The sequence below is a fragment of the Mustela putorius genome, unplaced genomic scaffold (assembly GCF_011764305.1).
Source record: "Mustela putorius furo isolate JIRA1106 unplaced genomic scaffold, ASM1176430v1.1 tig00000407_pilon_pilon_pilon, whole genome shotgun sequence".
Taxonomy (NCBI): domain Eukaryota; kingdom Metazoa; phylum Chordata; class Mammalia; order Carnivora; family Mustelidae; genus Mustela; species Mustela putorius.
Window position 1 is genome coordinate 23749645 of NW_025421373.1, and position 23797 is coordinate 23773441.

Genomic DNA, 23797 nt, shown 5'->3' on the forward strand with positions numbered 1-23797 from the left:
TCCACCTGCCACCTGGGAGGAAACCGTGACGTTTGGAGCTGCGCAGAATTCTCAGAATGGAACAAACCCATATGTCTCCCTGAGGCCACCCTTACGGTCAACGGCCCTCCCTGGCCACAAACTTACAGCCTGACCTGCTTCCTGATGCCTGTCCCAACTCAGCCCCCTGGGGAGCCCTCCTCAGCGCTGGCAGATCAGACCCGCCCTGCCCCTAGGCCCTAACCCAAACCCTAGGTTGGGTTTTCATGCTTCCATCCCAGAGACCTGTCCGCCAAGCCCTCTAGATTGGGGACCCCTGAGCTGCACGCCAGGACTCTGCCTGCCACCCAGGAGGAAACTGTGCCATTCCAAACTGCGCAAAACCCTCAGAGTGGGAGAAACCGCATGCCTCACTGGGGCCACCCCACATCCGGTGGTCCCCCTGGACACAAAACCTGACATGCCTTCTGATCACTGTCCTCGACTCAGCCCCCCAGTAATCCAGCATCACCACTGGCAGATGTGGCCTGCCAAGGCCCTAGGCCCTAATCCTAAACCTAGCCTGGGTTTTCAAGATTCTGTCCCCAGACACCTGGTCCCTCCAGATTGGGGACCTCAGAACTTCTGGTCTAGGGACCAGATTGAGCCACACCCAGAACCCCGCCTACCACTGAGGAGGAACCTGTGCCACCCGGAGCTGCGCCAAACCCTCAGATCAGGAGAAACCTGCATGCTCCCATTGAGGCCACCCCACCTTCAGTGCCCCACCGGGCTGCAAACATGGAAGCTGACTGTCAGTCAGAGCCCCTCCCTCAACTCTGCCCCCAGAAAGCTCCCCTGTGCAGGGGCCCTCAGGGGGGCTGCATGGGCCTGGCCCGTGTTCCCTGATGCCCACAACACAACCTAGCGAGAAAGTGCTCTAACTGTGGGCGCCAACATGGGCCCAATCACTGCCCCACACCGGCTAATTCTCACGAGCTTTCTGCTCAAATTGATATGATTTGGGCAGAAACTCTTGGGAACTGGCCTGAACTCCCCCTGGAAGGGAGAAACCTGCATGGTCCCCTAAAGCCACATACACAATCAGTGGTCACCCCCCGCATCCCCACTACAAACCCAGATTCTGTTGTGCGGCGGGATGCATGCCCTCAACTCAGCCCCCTGGGGATTCCTCCTCAGCGCTGGCAAATCGGGCCTGCCAAGTCCCTAAGCCCTAACCCTAAGCCTAAACCAACATCGATTTGGGCAGAAAGCCCATGAAAAACTGGCCAGCGTTGGGCAGCGATTCCGGCCGTGCTGGTGCCCGCGGTCTAGAGCGCTTTCTCACTAGGTGCCCTTTGCAAACATCCGGTAACACAGGCTGGGTCCCCGTGGCTTATTTGAGGGCCCCCGCCCAGGGGAGATTTCTGGGGGCAGTGTGGAGGGAGGGGGTTCAACTGTCAGCCTCCGTGTTTGTGGCCCGGTGGGGCGCTGAAGGTGGGGGATGCCTCGGGGGAGGGTGTCATGCAGTTTTCTCCCACTCTGAGGGTTTTGTGCAGCTCCAAATGGCATGGATTTCTCCTGGGTGGCAGGTGGAGTCCTGGGGTGTGGCTCAGTGGTCTCCAATCTGGAGGGCTTGGGTGCCAGGTCTCTGGGGATGGAAGCCAGAAAACCCAACCTAGAGTTAGAATTCTAGGCTAGGGGCATGGCAGGACCAATGGGCTGGCACTGAGGCGGGCTCCCCAGGGGGCTGAGTGGAGGACAGTGGTGAGACGGGGCATCAGGCTCCAGCTTTGTGTCTGGGGGGGGGCACCAAATGTGTGGGTGGCCTCAGCGGGGCATGCCAGTTTCTCCCACTCTTAGGGTTTTGCGCAGCTCCAAAGGGTGTGAATTCCTTCTGGGTGGCAGCCAGAGTCCTGGGGTGTGGCTCAGGGGTCCCCAATCTGGAGAGCTTGAGGGCCAGGCCTCTGGGGCTGAAGCCTGAAAACCCAACCTAGGGTTAGGGCCTAGGGGCATGGCAGGCCCTATCTGCCAGCCCTGAGGCCAGCTCCCCAGGGGGGTGAGTAGAGGAAAGGGCTTGCTGGCCTTTTGAGGCGATTCTGGCCTGCCCTGAGGGACTTCATGCTGGTGGGTCATGGAGCCCCATTAAACAACGTGTCTAGGTCAAGCTCATTCTTCTTCCCCCCTCTTTTCTTCCCAGACCCAGAGCACCTCTTTGTCCCCCTCCCCTCCGAGGATTATTATGAGCTGGTCCAATTGTGCAGCCATCCGCCAGTCCTGCTTCCCTTCCAGGTGACCAACCCTCTGGCCCAGGGGACACTGCCTCAGCAGTTCCCACTGGAGGAAGTCCCAGTGGATGGAATGGGACTGACATCTCCTTCAATGTGGAGAAGGGCTTCACCATCCACTGGCCCCTAGCTTCCTCGGCTGGCTCCCTTTTCTGCTTGGCTGCCTCAGTGGCTTGAGACAAATCTCTACCAAGTAGATGCTGATCTACACCAACTGTGCACGGGCCTAGGGCCTGGGTGGGCAGGGCAAGGGAGGACATGGGGAGAAATGCCTCCTTTAGGGACCTCAGATTTGGGTTCTTTGGATTTTGGAACTCTAAACAACCAACCAACTTTCAACAACACACCCATGTAGTCAACTGTCTTGTCCAGCCAGCAAGCCAATCAGCTATTGAACAAACTTGCATCCGGAAGGCTGTCTATCCACTCATTCTCAGTCATGCCACACCATTCCATTATCCGCCTTCCTTCAAATCCATCACCCTATTCACCCATTCTCCATCAGATGACCTGTTCCATCAGCTACCCATCATCTATCAATTCAACCAACCCAACCATTCGTCCTCTATGAACACAACCATTCCACTCATTCATTTCATTCGGTCATTCCAACAATCAGTTCAACAGGTTTGTCCCCATTTCTCTCCCATCCTCTCCATAGCACATCCATCTTCCTCCCCCACACCACCGACCAAGTTTCAGCAACATCAGTCCAATGGGGAGAGAACTTCAGTGTGACCTGTATGTCTCTGGGTGAGCTGGAAATTGCTGTGGTCTTTGTCTGGGGGAATATCCAGGGCAGAGGGGAAGAAAAGGCTGCAGATGTGTGTCTGTGGTGATGGTGCATTGGCCAAGAGCACGAGAGTGAGGGTCGGGAGTGATCATGTCCAAGTGGAACCACTGCTGGACTGCTACTCTGAGTGACCTTGGGCCTCAGTGTCCTTGTTTAATTTATTGTATAAAATGTATAATGTGTTCCTTTGTTCATTTATCCAATAATAATTACTGAGCAGCCACCATAATCCAGACACTGTAGTTCGTGCAGAGACCACAAGGATGAGGCACAAAGAGCTCTGGCTTCTGCTGTCTGCAAGCATACAGTCTACCTGGGGAGGAAGAAGTGGGAAACGACCATGATCATGGAGAGAGGACTAAACATCCCTGATGTATCAAGGATACATCAAGGCAACGTCATAAGAGCTTCTTAAAACAGAGTGGTCAGGGAGTCTTCTCTGAGGTGACATTGAAGCTGAGATCAGACTGGCCCAAACGGCATGAACATGGGGCTGGGGCAAGTGCTTGGGCCTTATGCTCTGTGTGTGTAATAAGAGATGGATGAAATCCTTTAGTAACTGTTCCCCGGGCACCTGCCGTGGGTCAGACCTTCCTAAGATGTTGTTGGACAGGTGGCAGTGATGTTCCTTCCTCTCAAAGACCGTACCCCCATAACCCTCAAACATCTGGAGAGCAACTGGGTCACACAGTAGATCAACCAGCACTGACAACTTCAAGAATCCTTAAAAGGGCTTCTTAGAAGAGGGGCGCCTGGGTGGCTCAGTGGGTTAAAGCCTCTGCCTCGGCTCAGGTCATGATCCCAGGGTCCTGGGATCAAGTCCCACGTTGGGCTCTCTGCTCTGCAGGGAGCCTGCTTCCTCCTCTCTCTCTCTCTCTCTCTCTGCCTGCCTCTCTGCCTACTTGTGATCTCTGTCAAATAAATAAGTAAAATCTTAAAAAAAAAAAAAAAGGGCTTCTTAGAAGAGATGAAATTCAACCTGAGCCTTGGAGGGAGGGCTGGACCAACAAAGACACGGAGAAGGTGAGCTCTCCAGAGGCCTTAGGAGGGAAAGAGTGGGGGGTCATTCTTCCACTTGTCCAAAATGGAAACTGAGACCCAACAGTGGAAAAGAAAGCACAGATGGTTGGGAGACATGGCTTTGCTGTACTAGTCCTTCCCCAGATATGTTCCTTGGATACCAAAAAGTTCAGCCTCAAACCCCCCAAAAAGGTATTTTTTTTTTTTCTCTTACCTTGGAGACTCACAACTCACACGCACATGTGACAGACTCAGAGGTCTGAGTCTCTCCAATTTAATATTGCTTGACTCCGTGTTTCCCAAACAATTTTCATAATAGAACCCTTCCCCCTTGGGGAGGTAGCACCCATTAACAACCACACAAAACCAGAGTGCCTTACCGGGGGATGAGGGGGTTGCTGCTCCCCGTCAAGCTACTTCCTGCATCTCCTTCAGTTGGAGAGGAGACCCTAGCTTGTCCCCAGGGACTTGAGAAGCTCACATTTGCCACAAAGAACCTTTCCTTTCAGGTGCTCTGATCTGCGTGTGTGGATTGGATGAGTCCCTGTCCCTGCCCCTGAAGGGAGTAGGCCAGTGTTGTTCACCGAGAAAGCCGGGTGCAGCAGGAAGCAGGCAGCATCCTGTATGTGGAAGAGGCCCTGGGCTGGGCACCCTGGCATCTACACCTGCCAGCCCAACAACCTTTAGGGCACGGGGACTGCCACCATCTGTATCCGTGTGACCAGAAGCCCTCACGTCTCCCCTGCTCCTTCCTAGCTCCCCCCCCCCTAGCTGCAGGCGTGCCGGTGTGGAGCAGTGGGCCCAAACAGGGGTAGGTAACCATGTGAACCTTGGTATTTTTGATGCCAAGGAGTTGTTACTCCCAAAAGAGTGCAAAAAGAACCTTTGCACTCACACTTATACTCTGCCCGCATATCACTATTTCCACGCCTTCCATCAACCTCACAGCCTCCCTCCAAGCCCTGAGCTGTTCTGACGGCCAGCCTTCCCTCCAACATCAGCCCCCACTCCAAGGCTGGGCAGAGCTAGGGCCAGTGGGGTACAAGTCACTCAGGCCCAGGACATATCGTTCAATGGACCCTGGTTCCTCAGTGAGGAGTCCCCTCCTCTCTCAGAAAAACACAGGGGCCAAATAAACACAATGCCATGGTTTCCACAGCTTGTCTTCCCAGGGTGAGCGCGTGACCACAGTTCATCTCCTTGCCTCTGCCATAAGGCTACAGGAGGGAAGCCCTGCTCCCCACAACTTGCCGCTTTTCCAGCCTAGCCCTTCTCAATTAAAACGATGCTTTCTAAAGTGCATTCTGCAGTCTGAAGTGCTTAGGTTGGGGTAGGACGTTGGTCAAAGGAGTTTAGAAAATGCTGGATACTCTGCTTCCTTCTTGGAAATTTGCAGTTCACATTAGTGCATTAAGGGTTCTGAGAAGTCTTGCACTTTGCAGATCTGTTTAACTTGATGGAATCTAGAGTTTCTCAGATTACTTGGCTATCAATTCTTTCCTTGGTCATGCCTATTAATGTGCAACGAATTAGCGTATCCCAGACAAACTTTGGGGAAAGATGCATGAAGTACATGTGTACTTCACTCGAGAGCTGTTTCCAAGGCTCCCAGATATATAACCTGTTTGCCCACAGCCAGAGAAGCAGCTCAGCACTCCCTTAGCCCTACTAGGGGAGAAATGGAGAAAGAGAGTCACATCTGAATTCCAGAACAAGAAATGGCTGAAGACCAGGTCTGGGTTGATGGAGCTAACTTCAGTCCTACTGGACTAGCCTTTCTTACTTGCTGGTCTGGGATCTGGGGCTGGAGCCGGGGAATCTCAGGGAAGGTCCTCCAGTTCCTGTGATTCTCAGTTTGCTCTGCTGCTGAAGAGGGATGAGAACTGGCTTCGAGAATCTTAGGTAGCTGATAGGAGGGAGTGTATGTGAGAGCATTGAATTAAAATGCTCTGTGCAGGGGAGAGGTTCTCTGTACAGTGTCCAGCTGACCTGAAGCTTCCTGAGAAGAATATTAAATCCACAGACAGTCTGGGCTGCACAGGCCTGCCAAGGCTGGTTTCTCCAGCCACCCCTCTGCACTGATGGGGAAGCTGAGGGCCAGGCTCTGGGGTCCTGGCATCTGGCATCAGGCGTGGTAGAAGGAGTAAAGGTAGGGAGCAGGAGGAAGAGAGAAACCAGAAGTCGGCGGGGGTGGGGGGTGGGGGGGCAGGTAGAGGAAGGAGGAGAAGGTAAGTCACACGTCTGATTTTTCCAGAGCCTGAGGAGAAAAACAAGCACAGCGAGCTAAAAGCGGGATGACAGCCGAGGTCCTGGTCCTGGCTTTGTGGGCTCCACTCCCAGTGTGGTTTCCTCATCTCTCTAGGGATGAGGTTCTAGCTCTGGCAGCTAGGTGTCTCCAGACCCACGAGGTGGCCCTGAGACAGAGAGACCTGGAGGGCTGAGGGAGTGAGCCTTGCCTGGTCAGGGAGGAGGATCTCTGGCTTATCCCCTGGGCTGACCAGACTCTGGGACCAGAAGCAGTGGCTGACCCCAGGTCATGTCTAGCCCCTGCTTTGGCTGGTTCGGGCCGTGGCACCGCCAGCCCGATGGGCCTCCAGCAACCCCCTTTCCAGCTGCCCACCTTTCCCTGTTGATTCCCAGGGTCTGGCCCACTTCAAAGTCCGCTGTCCCCAGCCCCCTGTCTGACCTTCAAACCAACCTAGAATGGGACATTGTAGAGACTCAAGTATCATTCGTTCAGGTCCCCTGCCTGTTTTAGAGGACAGGTAAACTGAGGCTAAGGGAGGGTCTGAGCAGAGGTGAGAACATCTGGGGAAAGCTACCAAGTCAGGACCAGGGGGCTTGTCTCTTTGTCAGATGACCTCAGCAGCACTTCCCCTGGAAAAAGGTCAGGACGTCCCTGATTTGAACAGAGAGAATAGGGAGGGACGGAAGGACTCCTTTTGCTTGTTCCCCGGGGCCAACTCAGGGAAGGCGCATCTGGGGCCTTCCATCACCCCATGGGTGATCCTGCATGGCCCAGGCCCCCAGGCCTCAGGGCACACACCCTGGCTCCCACCTCACTCCTGCCCTCCGCCCTTCCTGGGACAAGACGAGAGGCTCCTGCTGTCTTCTTCAGTAAGTCCTCAAGAGGGAGCCATGACCACAGGCGTCATGGAGGGCCCAGGCCCCGGGCCCTAGCTGGCGAGGAAGGAGACCTCCGTGGGGGTGACAGAGGCCAGGGGGAAGGCAGGGGAGGCGTCCGTCCCGAGAACCCGGTACAGCAGCTCCTCCTTCTCCTGCTGGAGCTGTTGTCGCAACTGGGACTCCTTCTCCAGGGCCTCGCGGGCGAGAAGCAGGTCCTCCGAGAGCTGTCTGTGGGTGCAGACAGAGGCCCCTGTTGCCAATGGGAAACAGCCTGGCAGCGGCTGCACCAACCAGCCCATTCCTCTAGGGGGCCTTCCACAGAGGGGCCGCCTGCCCGCATCAGGACCCCCACCACCCTGTCGTCCCCCTGGACGGAAGAGGTCATTGGATCCCTTGACAGAGCAGAGTGGCCCTCACAGGTAGACAGCTCTGGGTTCGGATCTGCCCCACCACTTAGCTGTGTAACCCTGAACAAGTCCTTGACTCCTGCCAAGTTTCAGTTTCCTCATCTGTAAAAGGGGAGTGATAACAGGTGGACAGGCTCTTAGAGTAATTATGAGGCTTAGGTGAGATAATACGTAAACAATTCAATGAATTATGTCTGACACATGATTGTGGCTCTCATTTACCAAGCCTTTAGAATGGGTTCCTTCATTCGTATATACTTATCACCCCAGCTAGACATTTCCTGTCCCCTCTTCCTGTATTGGGCTTTGGAGTGGAGACGACTCAGCCAGGATGGGGACAGATATCAATCAGGACACTAAGACCAAGGTTCCTGGACAGAGCTGGTCTGCTGGGATTCTTGACTGTCAAGGAAAGAGGGAGCCACATTCCCCAGAAAGGCCTGGGCCTATCTGTCGGTCCATTTCCCAGACTCTCCAAGACCCTTCCAACCGGAGATGGTGACCAAATGGTGGCAAGGGGAGACGGGGGCAGGGGGCAGCTACCTTGACAGAACCATCTGGTTACGGGCCCGGACATGGAGGTCCTCGTTCTCCTGCTGCAGGGTGGAGATTTTTTCCTCCAACATCAGATTTTTTTCTTTCTGTAACAAATCAGATGGCACTCAGAAAGCCACTGACCTCACATGGCACAACGGATGCCATCACCTCCCTCTTATCTGTGGTCACTGAAAACACTGACTCAGTCTGGGCTCGATGTTACATTTTGTGAAGCAGTAAGATTACTTTAAAAAACACACCCGAGGAGTGAACACAGAGCTGCCAGTTTTTAATTTTGCCACGTGAGACGTAGCAAAAAAAAAATATAGCTCCTCCCATCTAATGTCTCCATCAGTGCATAAGGGAAGGGATATTTTTGGTTCTCCGAAGTCAGGATATAATCTATATAAATAAAATTACATGTGTCTGTTAGGCTAGTGCACAAAAATGGTTGAACAAAATTCACAGGGAGCGTCTGAGATGGTCTGATTAGAATACAGGTTGTGCGGCACCCACGATTAGGGAGATTTCTTCTGGAGTAACATAATCTCCCTCTGGATGCCGCCCTAGGTTCCTGGGGCCTCCCTTCTCCTGGAGACAAAGCCATCAGTGTGCTCAATGCCCATCACTCCCCAGGCCTGTCCTTGATGATTCTGGCCTCCTTTCTGTCTGATGGTTCAATCTTGCCTTCTTCCCCACCCCCTACCTGGCACGTAACACCTGCCAGCCTCTCCCAATTAGCCAGGGTACCCCTGGGGTCACCCAAGTTAGAGCAGCAGGAATAGCCCAGAAAAGCCCAGGGCCCATATGAGAAGGGGCCCATCCTTGACCCAGACCGGCTGCAGACCAGCCTCAGCTATCTCCAGGGCTGGCGTGGGTGGCAGGTCCACGATGGTATGGCTTATGCGGGAACCTCCTCAAAGGGCCTTCCCTCCACACCCTTTACAAAGAAAACGCTCAGAAAGGCCAAGCCTGAGGCTGCGTCGCCCCCCAGCTGCCAGGCACAGACCACTGTTTCCATGAGGATCAGCCGCTTGTCCAGCTCATGAATACGCTCGTTCTTCATCTCGATGACAAAGTGTAAACTCTCCAGCTCCTGCTCCCAGAACTGGCTGGGGCTCCCATAATCCTAGACATGGATGCAAAATCATCTCATCAGACCAGCAGGCAGGGAGAGAGGGGTACGGGCTACCTGCTACTCTCCCATTCTGCCTCCAAATCACTGTCTGCCTCTCCCCAGTCACCTCCTTTCCTTGGGGCTCACGGTAAGTGCTTAACATGCTCCATTTCCTTCCAGCCTAATAATACCCTCAGCCGCAAGCCCCGTTCCCACCTTAGATGAGGAACTGTAGTTCAGAGCAGTTAAGTTGCTCGTGCTAAGGGCTAGGTTCCCTCTTTGCACCTAGTTCCTTCCGAATCCAGAGCCCAAGCACGTCACGACCCCCATGCTTCTCTCTCAGCCTTACTTTTCCCCTCAGTGACGCGGAGACCCTCTTTCTTCCAGGTCCTTGTGAAAGTAAGAGTGTCAGGTCTAGCCCTGGCCTTGAAGAGGACTTGGATTTTCCCAGTGCCCAGACCCTGACCTCCCTGGAGATTCGAGAATGAAGAGCTGCCAGCTTAACTGCCACCTGCCTGGATGTGTTTCTTATAGTCTCGGCTCAAAATGGACTCTTCTACCCTCTTCATCTTGGCCTGGAAGACCTCCAGCTGTGAGGACAGTCCATCGATGGTCTCCTGGAGAAGGGAGTGGGAGGGAGATGGCCAAAGGCTGGTTCATAAAGGCTGGAGGTGGACTTCTCATCCCAGAGAGGGCACGGTTTGGGTTCTTCCATGAATCTTCACCCTGCCCTACCCACCAACGCAGGCTTGATTTGCTTCAACCGCTTCCTGAAACATACCAGCCCCATCTCTGCTCATAAAGCCTTTAAGGACTCCCAGTGCACTTGGGGACCATGTCCGGGTGTTCCAGGCTGGTGGTGTTAGCTCGACATTGAAAGCCCACCCAAGCTGGACTCTGCACTTCCTCAGTCTTCCCTCTCCATCCTCCCATTGCCAAGTATATTCTTGCCTCCTACATTCCCCTTCCAAGAGCTTCTCACATCCTAACCTTACCCGATACCTTCACAATAGAGCACACCTTTCATATGGCTCATGGGCCCCACCACCTGGCCTTTGCTTCCTCATCAGCCTTAGTTCCCTGGTTACTCATACTCTTCATCCCAGAGGGATCTTGGACTTTTTTCAGTTCTACAGGTAATCACATTTCCCCCTCTTCTCTATGTCTTTAAGCACACTGGGTTTTTTTTTTTTTTTCTTTCTACCTAGGGCACTCCTCTTACCCTTCTTCATCAGAAGAATTCCAACCCATCCTTCAGGTTCCAGCTAAGATTTCATCCCTCTGGGAAGGCCCTGACCTGGTAAATTGACTCAGATGCCTTCCTTTGTGCTTCCGAAGCTCCCCGTGTATTCACCTGCCAGCCCGGTTGCACCATGGTACCTGGCCCATGAGGTCGCCAAGATCCTCCAAGCGCAGTTCTCAGAGAAATAGGCCAACCCTGATCTCATACCAAGTTCTCTGGAGCTAATAGCTCAGTCACCACATTGAGGGGCTGGATACACAGAAGACACTCACCTCTGTCCCTCACCCCTAAGTAGAGGCCAGGCGGCTTTCCCGCAGGTCCTCCCCTCCCCCGCAGAGATGGCCATGAGTTCCCTCTCACCTGCAGGGTCGCCTTGGCCTCCTGAAAGGAGTGGGTAAGGCCTTCCTTCTCCTGCTCATGCGAGGCCCGGAGGACTGTTAGGGAAAGGAGACCTCCGTGAGCTCAGACACCCAGGCACTTTACCCTAAAGCCTTCTGGCAGGCCCCATGAGGCCCAGAGAACCTGGGTGATCAGCTGGGGCCCACAGGGGCCAGGGGGCTGGGGATGGTCTTACTCATCTTTCATTTGCTGGGCGTGCAGCTGTGCCAGAAATATAGTAGAGATTTAATGAAAGCTCATGGAAATGGAGACAGATGATATCTTGGGAGGAGCTGTGAGCCCTACCAGATTGCGGGACGCACCCACGCTGCACTCTCAGAGGCTGAGACCCAAAGACCCTGCGGCAAGCTTGCTCATCTGACTCGCTGGCCATGACTGTGCACAGGGCCGATGTTTTGCAAGCTGGGTTACCCAAACTTGGAAACCATTAAATCATTATTTCTCAAACCAGGGCAGAGAACTGCAGTAAGTACATTTGCTCTGGAGCCAGGAAATCTACTTTGTTGTCGTTCTGCTTCTTCCACCACCGAGGAACCTTGAGAGGATCACCTCAGATATTAAAACGTTCTACTGCAGGCATCTGGGTGCAGAGTCGTTAAGCGTCTGCCTTCTTTATTTTATTTTATTTTATTTCATTTCATTTTTTCAGTGTTCCAAGACTCATTGTTTATGCACCACACCCAGTGCTCCATGCAATCCGTGCCCTCCTTAATACCCACCACCAGGCTCACCCAACCCCCCACCCCCCCCTTCCAAAACCCTCAGTTTATTTCTCAGAGTCCACAGTCTCTCATGGTTCATTCGTCTCTCCCTCCGATTTCCCCCAACTCCCTTCTCTTCTCCTTCTCCCAATGTCCTCCTTCTGCTCAGGTCCTGATCCCAGGGTCCTGGGATTGAGCCCCACATTGGGCTCCCTGCTTGGTGGAGAGCCTGCTTCTCCCTCTCCTGCTACCCTTCCTTGTGTTCCCTCTCTCTCTGTCCTTCTCTGTCAAATAAATAAATAAAATCTTAAAAAAAAAAAAAAAAAGTTCTACTGCGTCAACTGTGACATGAGTTGTTCTAAGGGATGACCCAAGGATGACGTGAGGAAAGGACACACAAGGGCTCTCCAGACTGGGTAGTGCTGTGCAGATTTGCTACTATTCCCCCAAATCAGTGTCGTTATATTTCTTATCCCACCTCCTCTACAGAGGCCCTTGTGGAAAATTCCAATGTTGTCTCAACCGAAAGAAGACAATAGGGGAAGTGACCAATCAATGGGTGGGATGAGAAGTAGGACAGAGAGGACAGGAAAAAAAAAAGTGTCATATGACCAAAGGCCTGGGTAGTGGGCCTGTGTCTCAGTGGGCCCTGACAGAGAGAAAACAACGTTCAGTCACATAAATGTGATAGAGCTGTCCAAAACTCAAGAGATCAGCTGTATAAAAATGACAGGCTGAATTTTTTCCAATTATGGGCCAAATCTGTTCATTTGCCAATCAAGACAATTTCTGATTCCAGGTAAGCTGGAGGATGTACACTCCATACAGTTTGTCTACTCAATGTAGCTATAAAACCCAGGCAGAATGGATGGAATAGCTAATTGCAGACTCTGAACAGTAAATGGTGGCAGGGGGATGTAGCAAGAAGACCAGAATCTGAAGTAGTGTGAACCAAGAGTTTTAAACAAGACTCAGAATCTCGTGTTTTCAAATATTTCAGGATATCATTTATAATTACTCAGCATGCAAATCCAAATGGCTCAGCATAAAAATCCAAAATGGCTCAGCATACAAAGAAGCAGGAAAATCTCAACTTGCCTGAGAAAGACATTCAGCAGATGCCAACACTGGGATGCTACAGATGTTGGAATTATTGACATAGACTATAAGACAGCTGATACAAAAATGTCTCATGAAGTAAGGGTGAGCACTCTTGAAGAGGATGGAAAAATAGAAAGCCCTAGCAAATATATAGAAGCTATTAAAAAGAACCAAAAGGAAAGTTTAGAACTAAAAAATGTAATTAATTTTAAAAAACAACAACAACTCACTGGGTGGGCTCAATAGCAGAATAGAGATGACACGGATAAAGAGGCAGTGAACATGACTATGGATCAACAGAGATTATCCAGTCTAAACAACTGAGAGAAAAACAATTGGGAAAAAATGGGCAAATCCTCAGGGACCTATAAAACAATCCAAAAACATCTAACATTTGTGTATCAAAGTCTCAGAAAGAGAAGAGAAAGAGTGTGGTACAGAAACTGTATTTGAAGAGAGAATGGTTGAATGCTTCCCAAATCTTGCAAAATATAAACCTACAGACTAGAAACACCTACTGAACCCCAAACAGGGAAAGCCCAGGGAAATCCACACCCAAACACATCTTTTTTTTTTTTTTTTTTTTTTTAAGACTTTACTTATTTATTTGTCAGAGAGAGTGAGAGGGCACAAGCAGGGAGAGAGGCAGGCAGAGGGGGAGGGAGAAACAGGCTCTGCCCTGAGCAGGGAGCCCAATGCAGGACTCAATCCCAAAATCCTGGGATCATGATCTGAGCCAAAGGCAGATGCTTATCAACTGAGCCACCCAGGCAACCCCAGACACATTATTTTTGAAAACTAATGACAAAGAAAAAATATAGAACAGACCCAGACAAAAACAATGCATTACTTAGAGGAAACAACAGTTTGAATAACTGTGAATTTCTTATTAGAAACCTTGGAGACTGGAGAGAATAAGAACATAAATAGGGAATGAAAACTGCCAAAATAAAAGAACTGTAAATCTAGAATCCCATAGCCAGTGAAAATGTCCTCAGGAACGAAGGTGAAACATTCTCAGAAGAAGAAACACTAAGATAATTTCTCATCTGCAGACCTACTAAAAGAACTGCTTAAAGAAATTCTTCAGATAGGGCACCTGGGTGGCTCAGTGGGTTAAGCCGCTGCCTTCGGCTCAGGTCATGATCTCGGGGTCCCGGGATCGAGTCCCGCATCGGGCTCTCTGCTCAGCGGAGAGCCTGCTTCCTCCTCTCTCTCTCTCTCTGCCTGCCTCTCCATCTACTTGTGATTTCTCTCTGTCAAATAAATAAATAAAATCTTTAAAAAAAAAAAAAAAAAAAAAAAAAAGAAATTCTTCAGATAAAAAAAAAATGATACCAAAGGCAACTTCCGAACTTCAAGAGTATAAGAAGAACAATAGAACTGGTGAATGCCTGGGTAATATAATAAACTAGTCTTCTCCTTTTTCTCCCCTCATGCTCTTTAAAATATGATTAATGGTAAATCAACGTTATAAACAGTGTAACACTGTCTGATGGGGCAGTCAATGTATGTGGAGGCCCCACCTAAGATCGGTACAACAAAAAGGAGAGAGGATAGGGATCTAGGGGATAGCAGGCTTTCTTTTCTTTCTTCTTTTTCTTTCTTTTCTTTTTTTTTTTTTTAAAAGATTTTTATTTTTTTATTTGAGAGAGTGGGAGTGCATAAGCAGGGGGTGAGGGAGAGAGGGAGAGGAAGAAGCAGACTCCCCACTGAGCAGGGAGCCTGATGTGGGGCTCGTTCCCCAAACCCAGGATCATGACCTGAGCCAAAGGGAGATACACAACCAACTGAGCCATCCAGGCGTCTTGATGGTAGGCTTTCTACATCCCCCTGGAAGCAGCAGAATGTGAATTCTAAGTAGACTCTTAACTATTTTGTAATTCTTAGAGCAATCACACAAAAAAAGAGCTATAGTAAAAAAGACCAGAGACAAGTTAAAAATGGAATACTAAAAAATGTTCAAATACTCCAAAAGAAAGCAGGGACAGGAATGTAGAGCATAAAAACGACAGACCTACATCCAACCATAGCAGTACGAACACAAACTAAATGGTCTAAACATGCTAAAGAAAAGACAGAGATTGTCAGACTGGATCTTTAAAAAAACACCCAGTGGGGTGCCTGGGTTGCTCAGTGTGTTAAAGCCTCTGCCTTCAGCTCCGGTCAGGATCCCAGGGTCCTGGGATGGAGCCCCACTTTGTGCTCTCTGCTCAGCGGCAAGTCTGCTTTTCCTTTTCTCTCTGCCTGCCTCTCTGCCTACTTATGATCTCTCTGTCAAATAAATAAATAAATAAAAATGAAAATAAAAAAAATTAAAAAACACCCAGCTATGTGCTACTTACAAGAAATTCATTTTACATAGATGTCACATGTAGATCACAAGTAAAAAGATAGAACAAGCAACATGAATCAGAGGAAAGCAGTAGTGGCTGTATTCATTTCAGATGAAGTGCACTTAAGAATAAGGAATAACATCAGGGATGAAGACACTGGCATTACATAATGATCAAGAGGTCAGTTCTCTAAGAAAACATGACAATCCTAAATGCTTATATTCCTAACAAAGGAACTTTGAGATCCATGAAGTAAAAACTAACAGAACTGAAAGGAGAAATAGACAAATATACAGAATTATAGTGAGGAATTTCAACGGCATAAAATCAGTAGAATATCGAAGAACTGAGCACTGTCCATATCCTGATTTAACCACTTTATGAACTACAACCTACAGTAGTAGAATAAGCATTCACAAGATAGGTCATATCCTGAGTCATAAAACAAGCCTTAACAAATTATAAAAGGAGCAACATACAAACTCTGTTCTCTGACCACAATGAAATCAAACTAGAAATCAGTCACAGAAAGAGAACTACTAATCTCCAGACACTTGTAATTGTTCAATGAGCCAAAGAGGAAGTCTCAGGGGAAACTAGAACATATTTTTAACTGAACAAAAGTGAAAATACAACACATCAATCTGTGGGATGCAGAAATACAGTGCTTAGGGAGAAATTCGTAGCACCAAATGCTTCTGTAAGAAAAGGAGAAAGGTCTCAAATCAGTAATATAAGCTCCTGGTGTAAGAAATCATAAAAAGAAGAGTTAATGGAATATAAAGGATCCAGGAGAAGGAAATAAACATAACAGGAATCAATGAGATTGAAAATGGACAAATTGAGAAAAACATCAATAAAACCAAAAGTTGATTTTTGGAAAGGATTAATAAAGTTGGTAAACCTTAAGCAAGACTGACAAAGAAAAAGAGAATAGACAAACTACCAATATCAAGAAATTAAGAAGGAATATGACCACAGACACAGAGGATATTTAAAACAATAGTAAGAGATTACTATGAGCAATACGATGCATATAAATTTGACAACTTAGATGAAATGTACCAATTCCTGAAAAACCACAAACTACCAAAACTCACCTAAGGTAAAACACATCACCTGGGAATCCCTATAATTACTAAAGAATTCGAATTTGTACTTAAATACTTTCTGGAATAGAAATGTTTGAGAACAGATGGTTTCATTCACAAATTCTATTGAACATTTAAAAATGATACCGTACAAGTTCTATAGAATCTCTTCCAGAAATGAAAGATGAAGGGACAGTTCTCAACTTATTGCATGGGGCAAGAAAACCTTGCAACTAAAACCAGACAGATAGTATAGAATAACAGCCCTCATGAACACAAACCCCTTCAGTAAAATATTAACAAATCAAGTTCAGCAATACATAAAAAAGAATACATTAATGTGACCGAATAGGGTTTATGCCAGGAATACAAGGCTAGTTCAAAATTTGAAATTCAAATCAGTGTAATCCATGATATTAACCATCCAAAGAAGAAAAATCACACAATTATATGGGTCATAGATCTAAATGTAAAACTTAAAACCATACATATTTTGGAAGACAACATAGAAGATCTTTGTTGCCTGGGGTTAGAATTTCTAAGATATGATACCTCAAGCATAATGAATGAAAGAAAAAATAAAAAATTTGGAATTTATCAACATTAAAAGCTTTGCTTTATAATATACATTGTAAAGGGAATGAGAAAAAAGAACACCCTCCAGCCTTGGGGAGAATATTTGTAAATACAAAGGACTTGCATCCAAAATACATAAAGACCTCTCAAAACTCAACAGTAAGAACAAGCAAGCTACAGAATGGGTAAGAGATTGGAATGGACATTGGACCAGATGATACCCAGACAGTGAGTAAGCACAAGAAGAAATGGTCAACATCCTTTGTCATTACTGAAATGCAAATCAAATCCATGATGAGATATCACCACACACCAGTTAGGGTGGCTATAACTTCAAAGAAAAATTGGCAAGTGTTGGGTAAGAAGGAACAGTGGAAATCCTATATGGCTCATGGGAAGGCAGCATAATGGCCACTTAGGAAACCAGTTTCCCGTTTCCCATAAAGCTCAACATATACTTATTATATGGCCGCTCTATCCTACTCCTGCATTATCTACCCAAGAGAAATGAAAATTTAGGAACACATAGAAATCTGTACATGAATGTTCAGAAGAGGATCTATTCACATTTGCCTCAAAATGGAAACAACCGAAATGTCCTACAAGTGAATGAGTAAACAATGGAATACAACCCAGCAGTGGGGAAAAAAAACTGAACTATTAATACATGTAACTTGGATGAATCTCAAAGACATCACGATGAGGGCTGCCTGGGTGGCTCAGTTAGTTAAGCATCTGACCTTGGTTCAGGTCATGATCCCAGGTCCTGGGAGGGTGTCCCACGTCTGGCTCCTTGCTGAGCGGGGAGTCTGCTTGTCCCTCTGCCCCTCTCCCATTCATGCTCCCTCTCTCTGTCTCTCTCAAATAAATAGATCAATAAAATCTTTGAAAAAAAAAAAGATGCCATGAGGAGTGAAAGAAGCCACTATCAAAAATCAGGTATTACTTTGTTTATAAAACAGCCTTGAAAGGACAAAACTATAGGGATGGGGAGCAAATCAGTGGGTGTCTGTGTGGTAATTCCACACAGAAGAATTGGAATAGTGGTGGAATTGAGGACAGAAGGACAAGCCTGAGGGGAACCTGGGTGGCTTAGTCAGTTAAGAGTCTGACTCTTGGTTTCCGCTCAGGTGGTGATCTCGGGCTCCTGTCATGGAGGCTCCCGTCAAGACTCCTTCGTTCAGTGCAGAGTGCTGGGTATTCTCTCTTCCTCTCCCTCTGCCCCTCCCCCTGCTTGTGTGCTTTCTCTCTCTTTCTAATAAAATAAAATAAAATAAAATAAAATAAAATAAAATCTTTTTTAAAAAAGGATAGTCTGAGAGAATTTGAGGGAGTTGGAACTATTTTGTATCAGAGTACGGTATGATTACGTGAATGTACACCTGTGTTAGAATCCAAAACAGTCAATTTTACTGTATGATAATTTAAAAAATAAAAAAAAGAGAGAAAATAAAAGACAACAAAGCATCGTCAAAGGTGAAAACCACCACTAGCTTCTCCCAATTATCTATGTGTTGTCCCCTAAACACATAAAATCCTATATTTTCCTTCCTACTATGTTTTTATTTGTTCATTTAACACACACCGGTGTACCATCTAATATAAGCCAAGTGATTTATAAATAGTAATGTAGGAATTCTAACTGATGGGAAGAACTCAAGACAAGCAGTCCCTTCTCCTGTGGGGTTTTTCCATGAGGAAAATTTTCTTATCAATATATTTATAATGCTGAAAATAGTATCAAAGCAATGCATAGAGAACAGAGCTGTTTTCCTACAACAGCATCCTGACAAGGGAAAGGTAGATTTTAGAGATATGAAAAGTGACCTGAGGTTCAAGGTAGCTTCTAGAGATACAGAAACAGAGCTGAGGTTGAGTGACAGGCCCAACATTGCGCAGCACTTTAGAATTAAAACATAGCTCTTCAGATTCCCAGGGCTAGGGCTTCAAATCCATTCCAAAACATTTTGTGCTAATGTTGCAATATGTTTCAAGAATCCTAAAATTGTTCAGACCTCTGTTCTAGTTATTCCATTTCTGGGAATCTAAGGACATATCGTGAAATGTGGGCACATCTTTATGCAAAAGACGTTTAGTGTGGTGTTATTTACAGCAGTTAAAATCTGGAAGTCTAGACTCAAGATATAAGGAAAACCGGGTATGCAATGGCCTAACTTTATCAACATTTACAAGCAGCATAATTATTTGGAAACATGTTGGAAACAATGTTAAATGAGAAGAATAGGATCTAAAATTTTACACATAAAATAATCCTAACTGAGGGGCACCTGGGTGGTTTAGTGAATTGATCATCTGACTTTTGGTTTCAGCTCAGGGCATGATCTCAGGGTTGTAAGATCAATCAAGCCCCAAGTCAGGCTCTGCATGGAGTCTCCTTGAGATTCTTCCCCCTCCTACTCCCTCCCCCCTGCTCCTCCCCCTGCTTGTGCTCTCTCTCTCTCTCAAATCTATCTATTTAAAAAAATAATCCTACCTATATTTTTAAAAGACAGTTCTCAAGAAAGACCATGCAAATACCAATGATGAAAGGAAATACTGGTATAAGGTCTGTTTCAGTAACATTAAAAATGTACCCAATGGGGTGCCTGGGTGGCTCAGTGGGTTAAGCCTCTGCCTTTGGCTCAGGTCATGATCTCAGGGTCCTGGGATCCAGCCCCGCATCGGGCTCTCCACTCAGCGGGGAGCCTGCTTCCCCCTCTGTCTCTGCCTGCCTCTCTGCCTACTTGTGATCTCTCTATCAAATACATAAAATCTTAAAAAACAAATGTACCCCAACCTTCTTCAAAGAAGACATACAGATGGCCAAAAAGCACATGAAAAGATGCTCAGCATAATTAGGCATTAGGGATATACAAATCTAAACTACCATGAGCTACCACTCCAGCTGCACTAGGATGGCAACAATAGCAACAATAGCAAGGGAAAATGACAAGGACTGGCAATTGGAACCCTTGGGCATTGCTGGTGAGGATGCAGAGTGGTGCCGTTGCTGTCGCAGACTGTTGGGCTGTCTCTCACAAAGCTGAGCACAAATTTGCTGAATGACCCCACAAACCTACCGCTGGGAATACACCCAGGGAACCGAAAGTGGGTGTCCAAGCAGGTGCTTGTCCTAGCGGCACTATTCACGGTTGCCAAAGGGTGGAGGCAGCCCAGTTGTTCATCAACTTTACAAAGTGTGTTTACGAAGTGTGGCGTGTCCATGCCAATGAGAACGGAGCATGCCTCAGCCATAAAAAGTAATGGACTAGCTTTTAAAATGGGAGGGGAAATAAAGAAATAGTGCAAATGTACAGTGCCACAGGGATATGCCCAGCAAACATCGTGCTGGGTGAAGAAGCTGGACACGGGGGGCCACAGATGGCATGATGTCATTTAGTGAGTGTCCCAAACAGACAAAACCATGGCCAGAGAGTGGACTGGTGGCTGCCAGGAACTAGGAGGCTGGGGAGGGGCAGGGAGTGACTGCTTGGTGGGGACGGCACTCACTGTCAGGGTGATACTGGATCAGGATGGGGTGACAGTGGCAGGGCACTTTGGGTGTATGAAATGTCACTAAGGGTAACTGTCTCACGTGTATTTTACCAAAATTAAAAAAAAAAAATACATGAACCTTGTCACACCACTTCTACTAGAAGGTTATTCTAAAGATAAAATCATGAATGTGGCCAGGATTTTACAAGACAGTGTTCACTGTGGAAGTATCATTGCTATTATAAACAATGGCAGAAGTTTGAAATCACCCAAATGCCTAACGAATGGGGCTCAGTTAAATGAACAAAGGCTGACACTGGAAGGCAGTGTAATTACTAAAACTTCTGCTATAGAAGTTTAATGACAAGATGTTAGTAGAAGTCAAAGTGAGAACAATTTATCTCCTCTCCAAAGTCTGTGTGTGATGTATGTAGATGAATATCCCAGGTACACACACACACACACACACACACACACACACACAATGAAAGGGATCTATATCAAAATAGTAACAGGGACTAGTTCTGGTGGAATTACATACAATTTTAATTTTCTCAATAAGAAAGTAATAATTACTAAAAATTGTTCACTAAGTATCTTATGAATTATTAGCTAAGTCTTATCTATGTGCATCAAATCATTTAATTCTCTTAAAGACCCTATGAACAAAGTTAACCCAATTCTTCAAGGGTACACAGCCAGTGAGAGTCAGAGGAGAGGCTGGGATCCCAACCCAGGGACTGTACCTGGAAAGCCTGAGGTCCTAACCATGACACTCTAAGATCATTTTGTTTAACCCATAGATTCTAAACTTTTATGATGGTCACATCGCATTATAAAAGGGAAAAAAAGTATTTGTAAAAAATAACCTAACTATAAATTTTAAGACCTGTCATTGTTGTAGGAAAGGAATATAGATATTTAAAAATTCTATTTGTCTAGATTTTTCAAATTTCCTTTAAGGAATATGAATTGCTTTTAAAATGGAAAGGGGAAAAAAAAATCTCTCCACTAAGGTTAGACAAAGCACGATGTCAGTTTTAAAGTTATGTCCAAAAGGACAAGTCCAAGGACCCTGAAGACTCCAGCCCTGAAGCAGCCAACTCTTTGTGGACCAGAGGCATGAGGGGGCAGCCAGAGGCAGGGGGAGGGCCCAGCGGAGGGAGGGAGGGGCTAGAGACAAGAGGTGGGAGCCAGTGGGAGTCCCCTTATGAACTCGGAAGGTGGGGACAAAAGAAGGGGCCCTCCACACCCTTGGTAGCCAAGAATCTCCATCCTTACCTTGCAGGGTCTCCTCATGCTCTCTTTCCAGAACTCTTCTCTGTTCATCTAGCTTCTCTCCAAGCTCTAGCTTCCTGTCCTCCTCCGCCTGAGGACAGGAAATAGTCCACAGCATGAGAATGAGCAGGTTCAATGCAGCCCCTCTTATTCACACACCAGCCCCTGGAGCTTCGTAGAGGTTGGTGATTAGAGTCCCATTCCCATCATCTGAGCAGTGGGAATGACCTGAGCTCAGAGTGGGCACAAGACCATCAGGACACAGCAGGTGTCGCTGACTGCCTTCTTTAGATCTTAGAAGGGGGCTCCCAGAGAGCTGTCTAGGTGGGAGGAATGTAGGAGTCTTCGAATCTTGATGCCCACTCCAGGCAGGAAGTCTTTCTACTGTGTTAGCGTTTCCCAATCTTGCATTGCATACGATGAATATAATGAATTATATGCAAGCAACTACAAATATTTATTCAAAAGATAAAGAAATTCCTTCTTGATAAAGGCATAAGAGGTAGTTAGAACACCAAAGTCCAAAGGTGGTCCTCATTCTGGCATAGGGCAAGGTTGGCTGAGCAAGAGGAAGAGAGAAGGGTTGTGTGTCACCTGGTCTCACCTGTTGTGCCCATTTCTTCCTGTCCTCTTCGTGTTGCAGGAGAATTCTGGTTATCTCCTTCTGGTACTCCTCAGCCTCCTCAGATGCGCAGAGCTGGACGGCTGGGGCTATGGGTGAGGAAGCAAAAAATTCACACAGAGCCGGGGTGAGGCCAGGGTCTTCCCTATGGGAAGCCAGGGCGAAGGGGTGAGAACTCCAGGCTCCCCCTCAAGAATGGTGTCAGTTGAGAGCAACCTCCAGCGGCAGCCACTCACATCTCTCTGGCTTTGGAGACACTCCTCAGTGTGGGGGCCAGTGGTCTCATTCTGCCCCCTATGATCTGCAGCAGAGCTGGTAACTCACAGGACGGACTCAGCCCATAACAATGCTCTTTGCTCGCACAAATATCTAAAGTGAAAAAAGGGGGGCACCTGGTTGGCTTAGTCAGTTAAGCGTCTGCCTTCAGCTCAGGTCATGATCCCGGGGTCCTGGGATCGAGTCCCGCACTGGGCTCCCTGCTCAGTGGTGAGTCTGCTCCTCCTCCTCCCTGAGTCCCCGACTTTGGCTTTCACTCTCTCTCTCTCTCAAATAAATAAATAAAATCTTTTAAAAAATGAAGTAAAAAAAAGTTGCCAAGACTTAATAACTGAGCAACATTTACTTCATACACAGATTTCCAAGTTTTCTTGAAGAAGCTGAAGGCCTGGCAGTGTGTACCTTCACACCAACCAGGACCCAAAGCCGAGGCACAGCTGTCTCCTGCTTCATCCGGGATGGGGCTCTGCTGTTTGCCACAGACCTTGCCTGTCTCTCCTGAGGGGCCACTTCACCACCCACTTTGCCTGCTGGGACCTGTGAGTGTCTGAGTGTGGGACCCCTGAACTTTAGCATCCCCCCCCCCACTAAAATGGAGGCAGAGGGGCTGCTGTGAGTGGGAAGCAGATGCAAACAGGAAGTCTAGCCCTTGCTTATGGAAAATCCAGAAACGGGCCCTGCCGATGCCACTCTGAGTCCAACAGGCTCTGGGTGTGCCCTAAGGCATGACCCACCCTCTCTGAGCCTCAGTTACCCAATATGGGAAATCGAGATAATAGTAACACCTAGCCCACAGGACTGTGGAGATGATCAAATCAGGAAATGATGGTGACAGAAATAACACCAGCAAGGTAAGGAATACTGAGAGCTTACTGTGCCCAGGAACATGCCAGCCTTGTTCCAGGGGCCACACAGGGAACACGCAGTCCTCACAACAACCCGGTGTGCTGAGGACTATGTTTATCCCCATTTCACAGATGAGGAAACTGAGGGACAGAGAAGTTATGCAACTGGCCCAGGATCACAGCATTCATAGTCCGGGGCCTGGGCTGGAACCTGCACAGTCTGATCCCATGGCAGGACCTCCTGATGGCCACCTCACCCTGCCTGCTGATGCACACAGAGCAGGAAGCATCATGCCAGGCATTTAGAAATAGCTCAATAAATATGCTGCTTTGTTTACTGAATGCTCTCTGGAGAGTCATTATTGCTCCCGACAACCATTAGAGGGGTGGCATCACGGATGTAGTTGGCATTGTCATTAATGGTCATATTATTTTTGCAGAGCACCAGAGACAGGGTTGGCAAAGAGCATGAGGAAAAAGCTGAGGAGTGGGGCTGCTAGCCAGGAAGCCAGCCCTGGGCTGCTTGTCAGGATGGGGGTTGGAGGGAGCGAGTCAATGCCCTGGGTCCTGGGGGACAGCCGTGGTCAA

General features: G+C 47.9%; 1 protein-coding gene across 3 annotated transcripts in view; it reads right to left on the reverse strand.

The window, feature by feature from the left end:
* Nucleotides 1-4300: 4300 nt before the first annotated feature.
* CCDC69 (coiled-coil domain containing 69) overlaps nucleotides 4301-23797 on the reverse strand; it is a 37585-nt gene continuing 18088 nt past the window's right edge. For 2 of the 3 annotated variants that reach the window (XM_004737789.3, XM_045079587.1), the window contains exons 3-9: nucleotides 22071-22177; nucleotides 21470-21557; nucleotides 10850-10923; nucleotides 9762-9863; nucleotides 9139-9258; nucleotides 8136-8233; nucleotides 4301-7413 (exon numbers count right to left, since the gene is read on the reverse strand). In XM_004737789.3, coding sequence (XP_004737846.1) covers nucleotides 7236-7413; nucleotides 8136-8233; nucleotides 9139-9258; nucleotides 9762-9863; nucleotides 10850-10923; nucleotides 21470-21557; nucleotides 22071-22177 — 767 coding nt within the window. In that variant the 3' untranslated portion in view covers nucleotides 4301-7235. The other variant, XM_045079589.1, reaches the window with a different exon arrangement.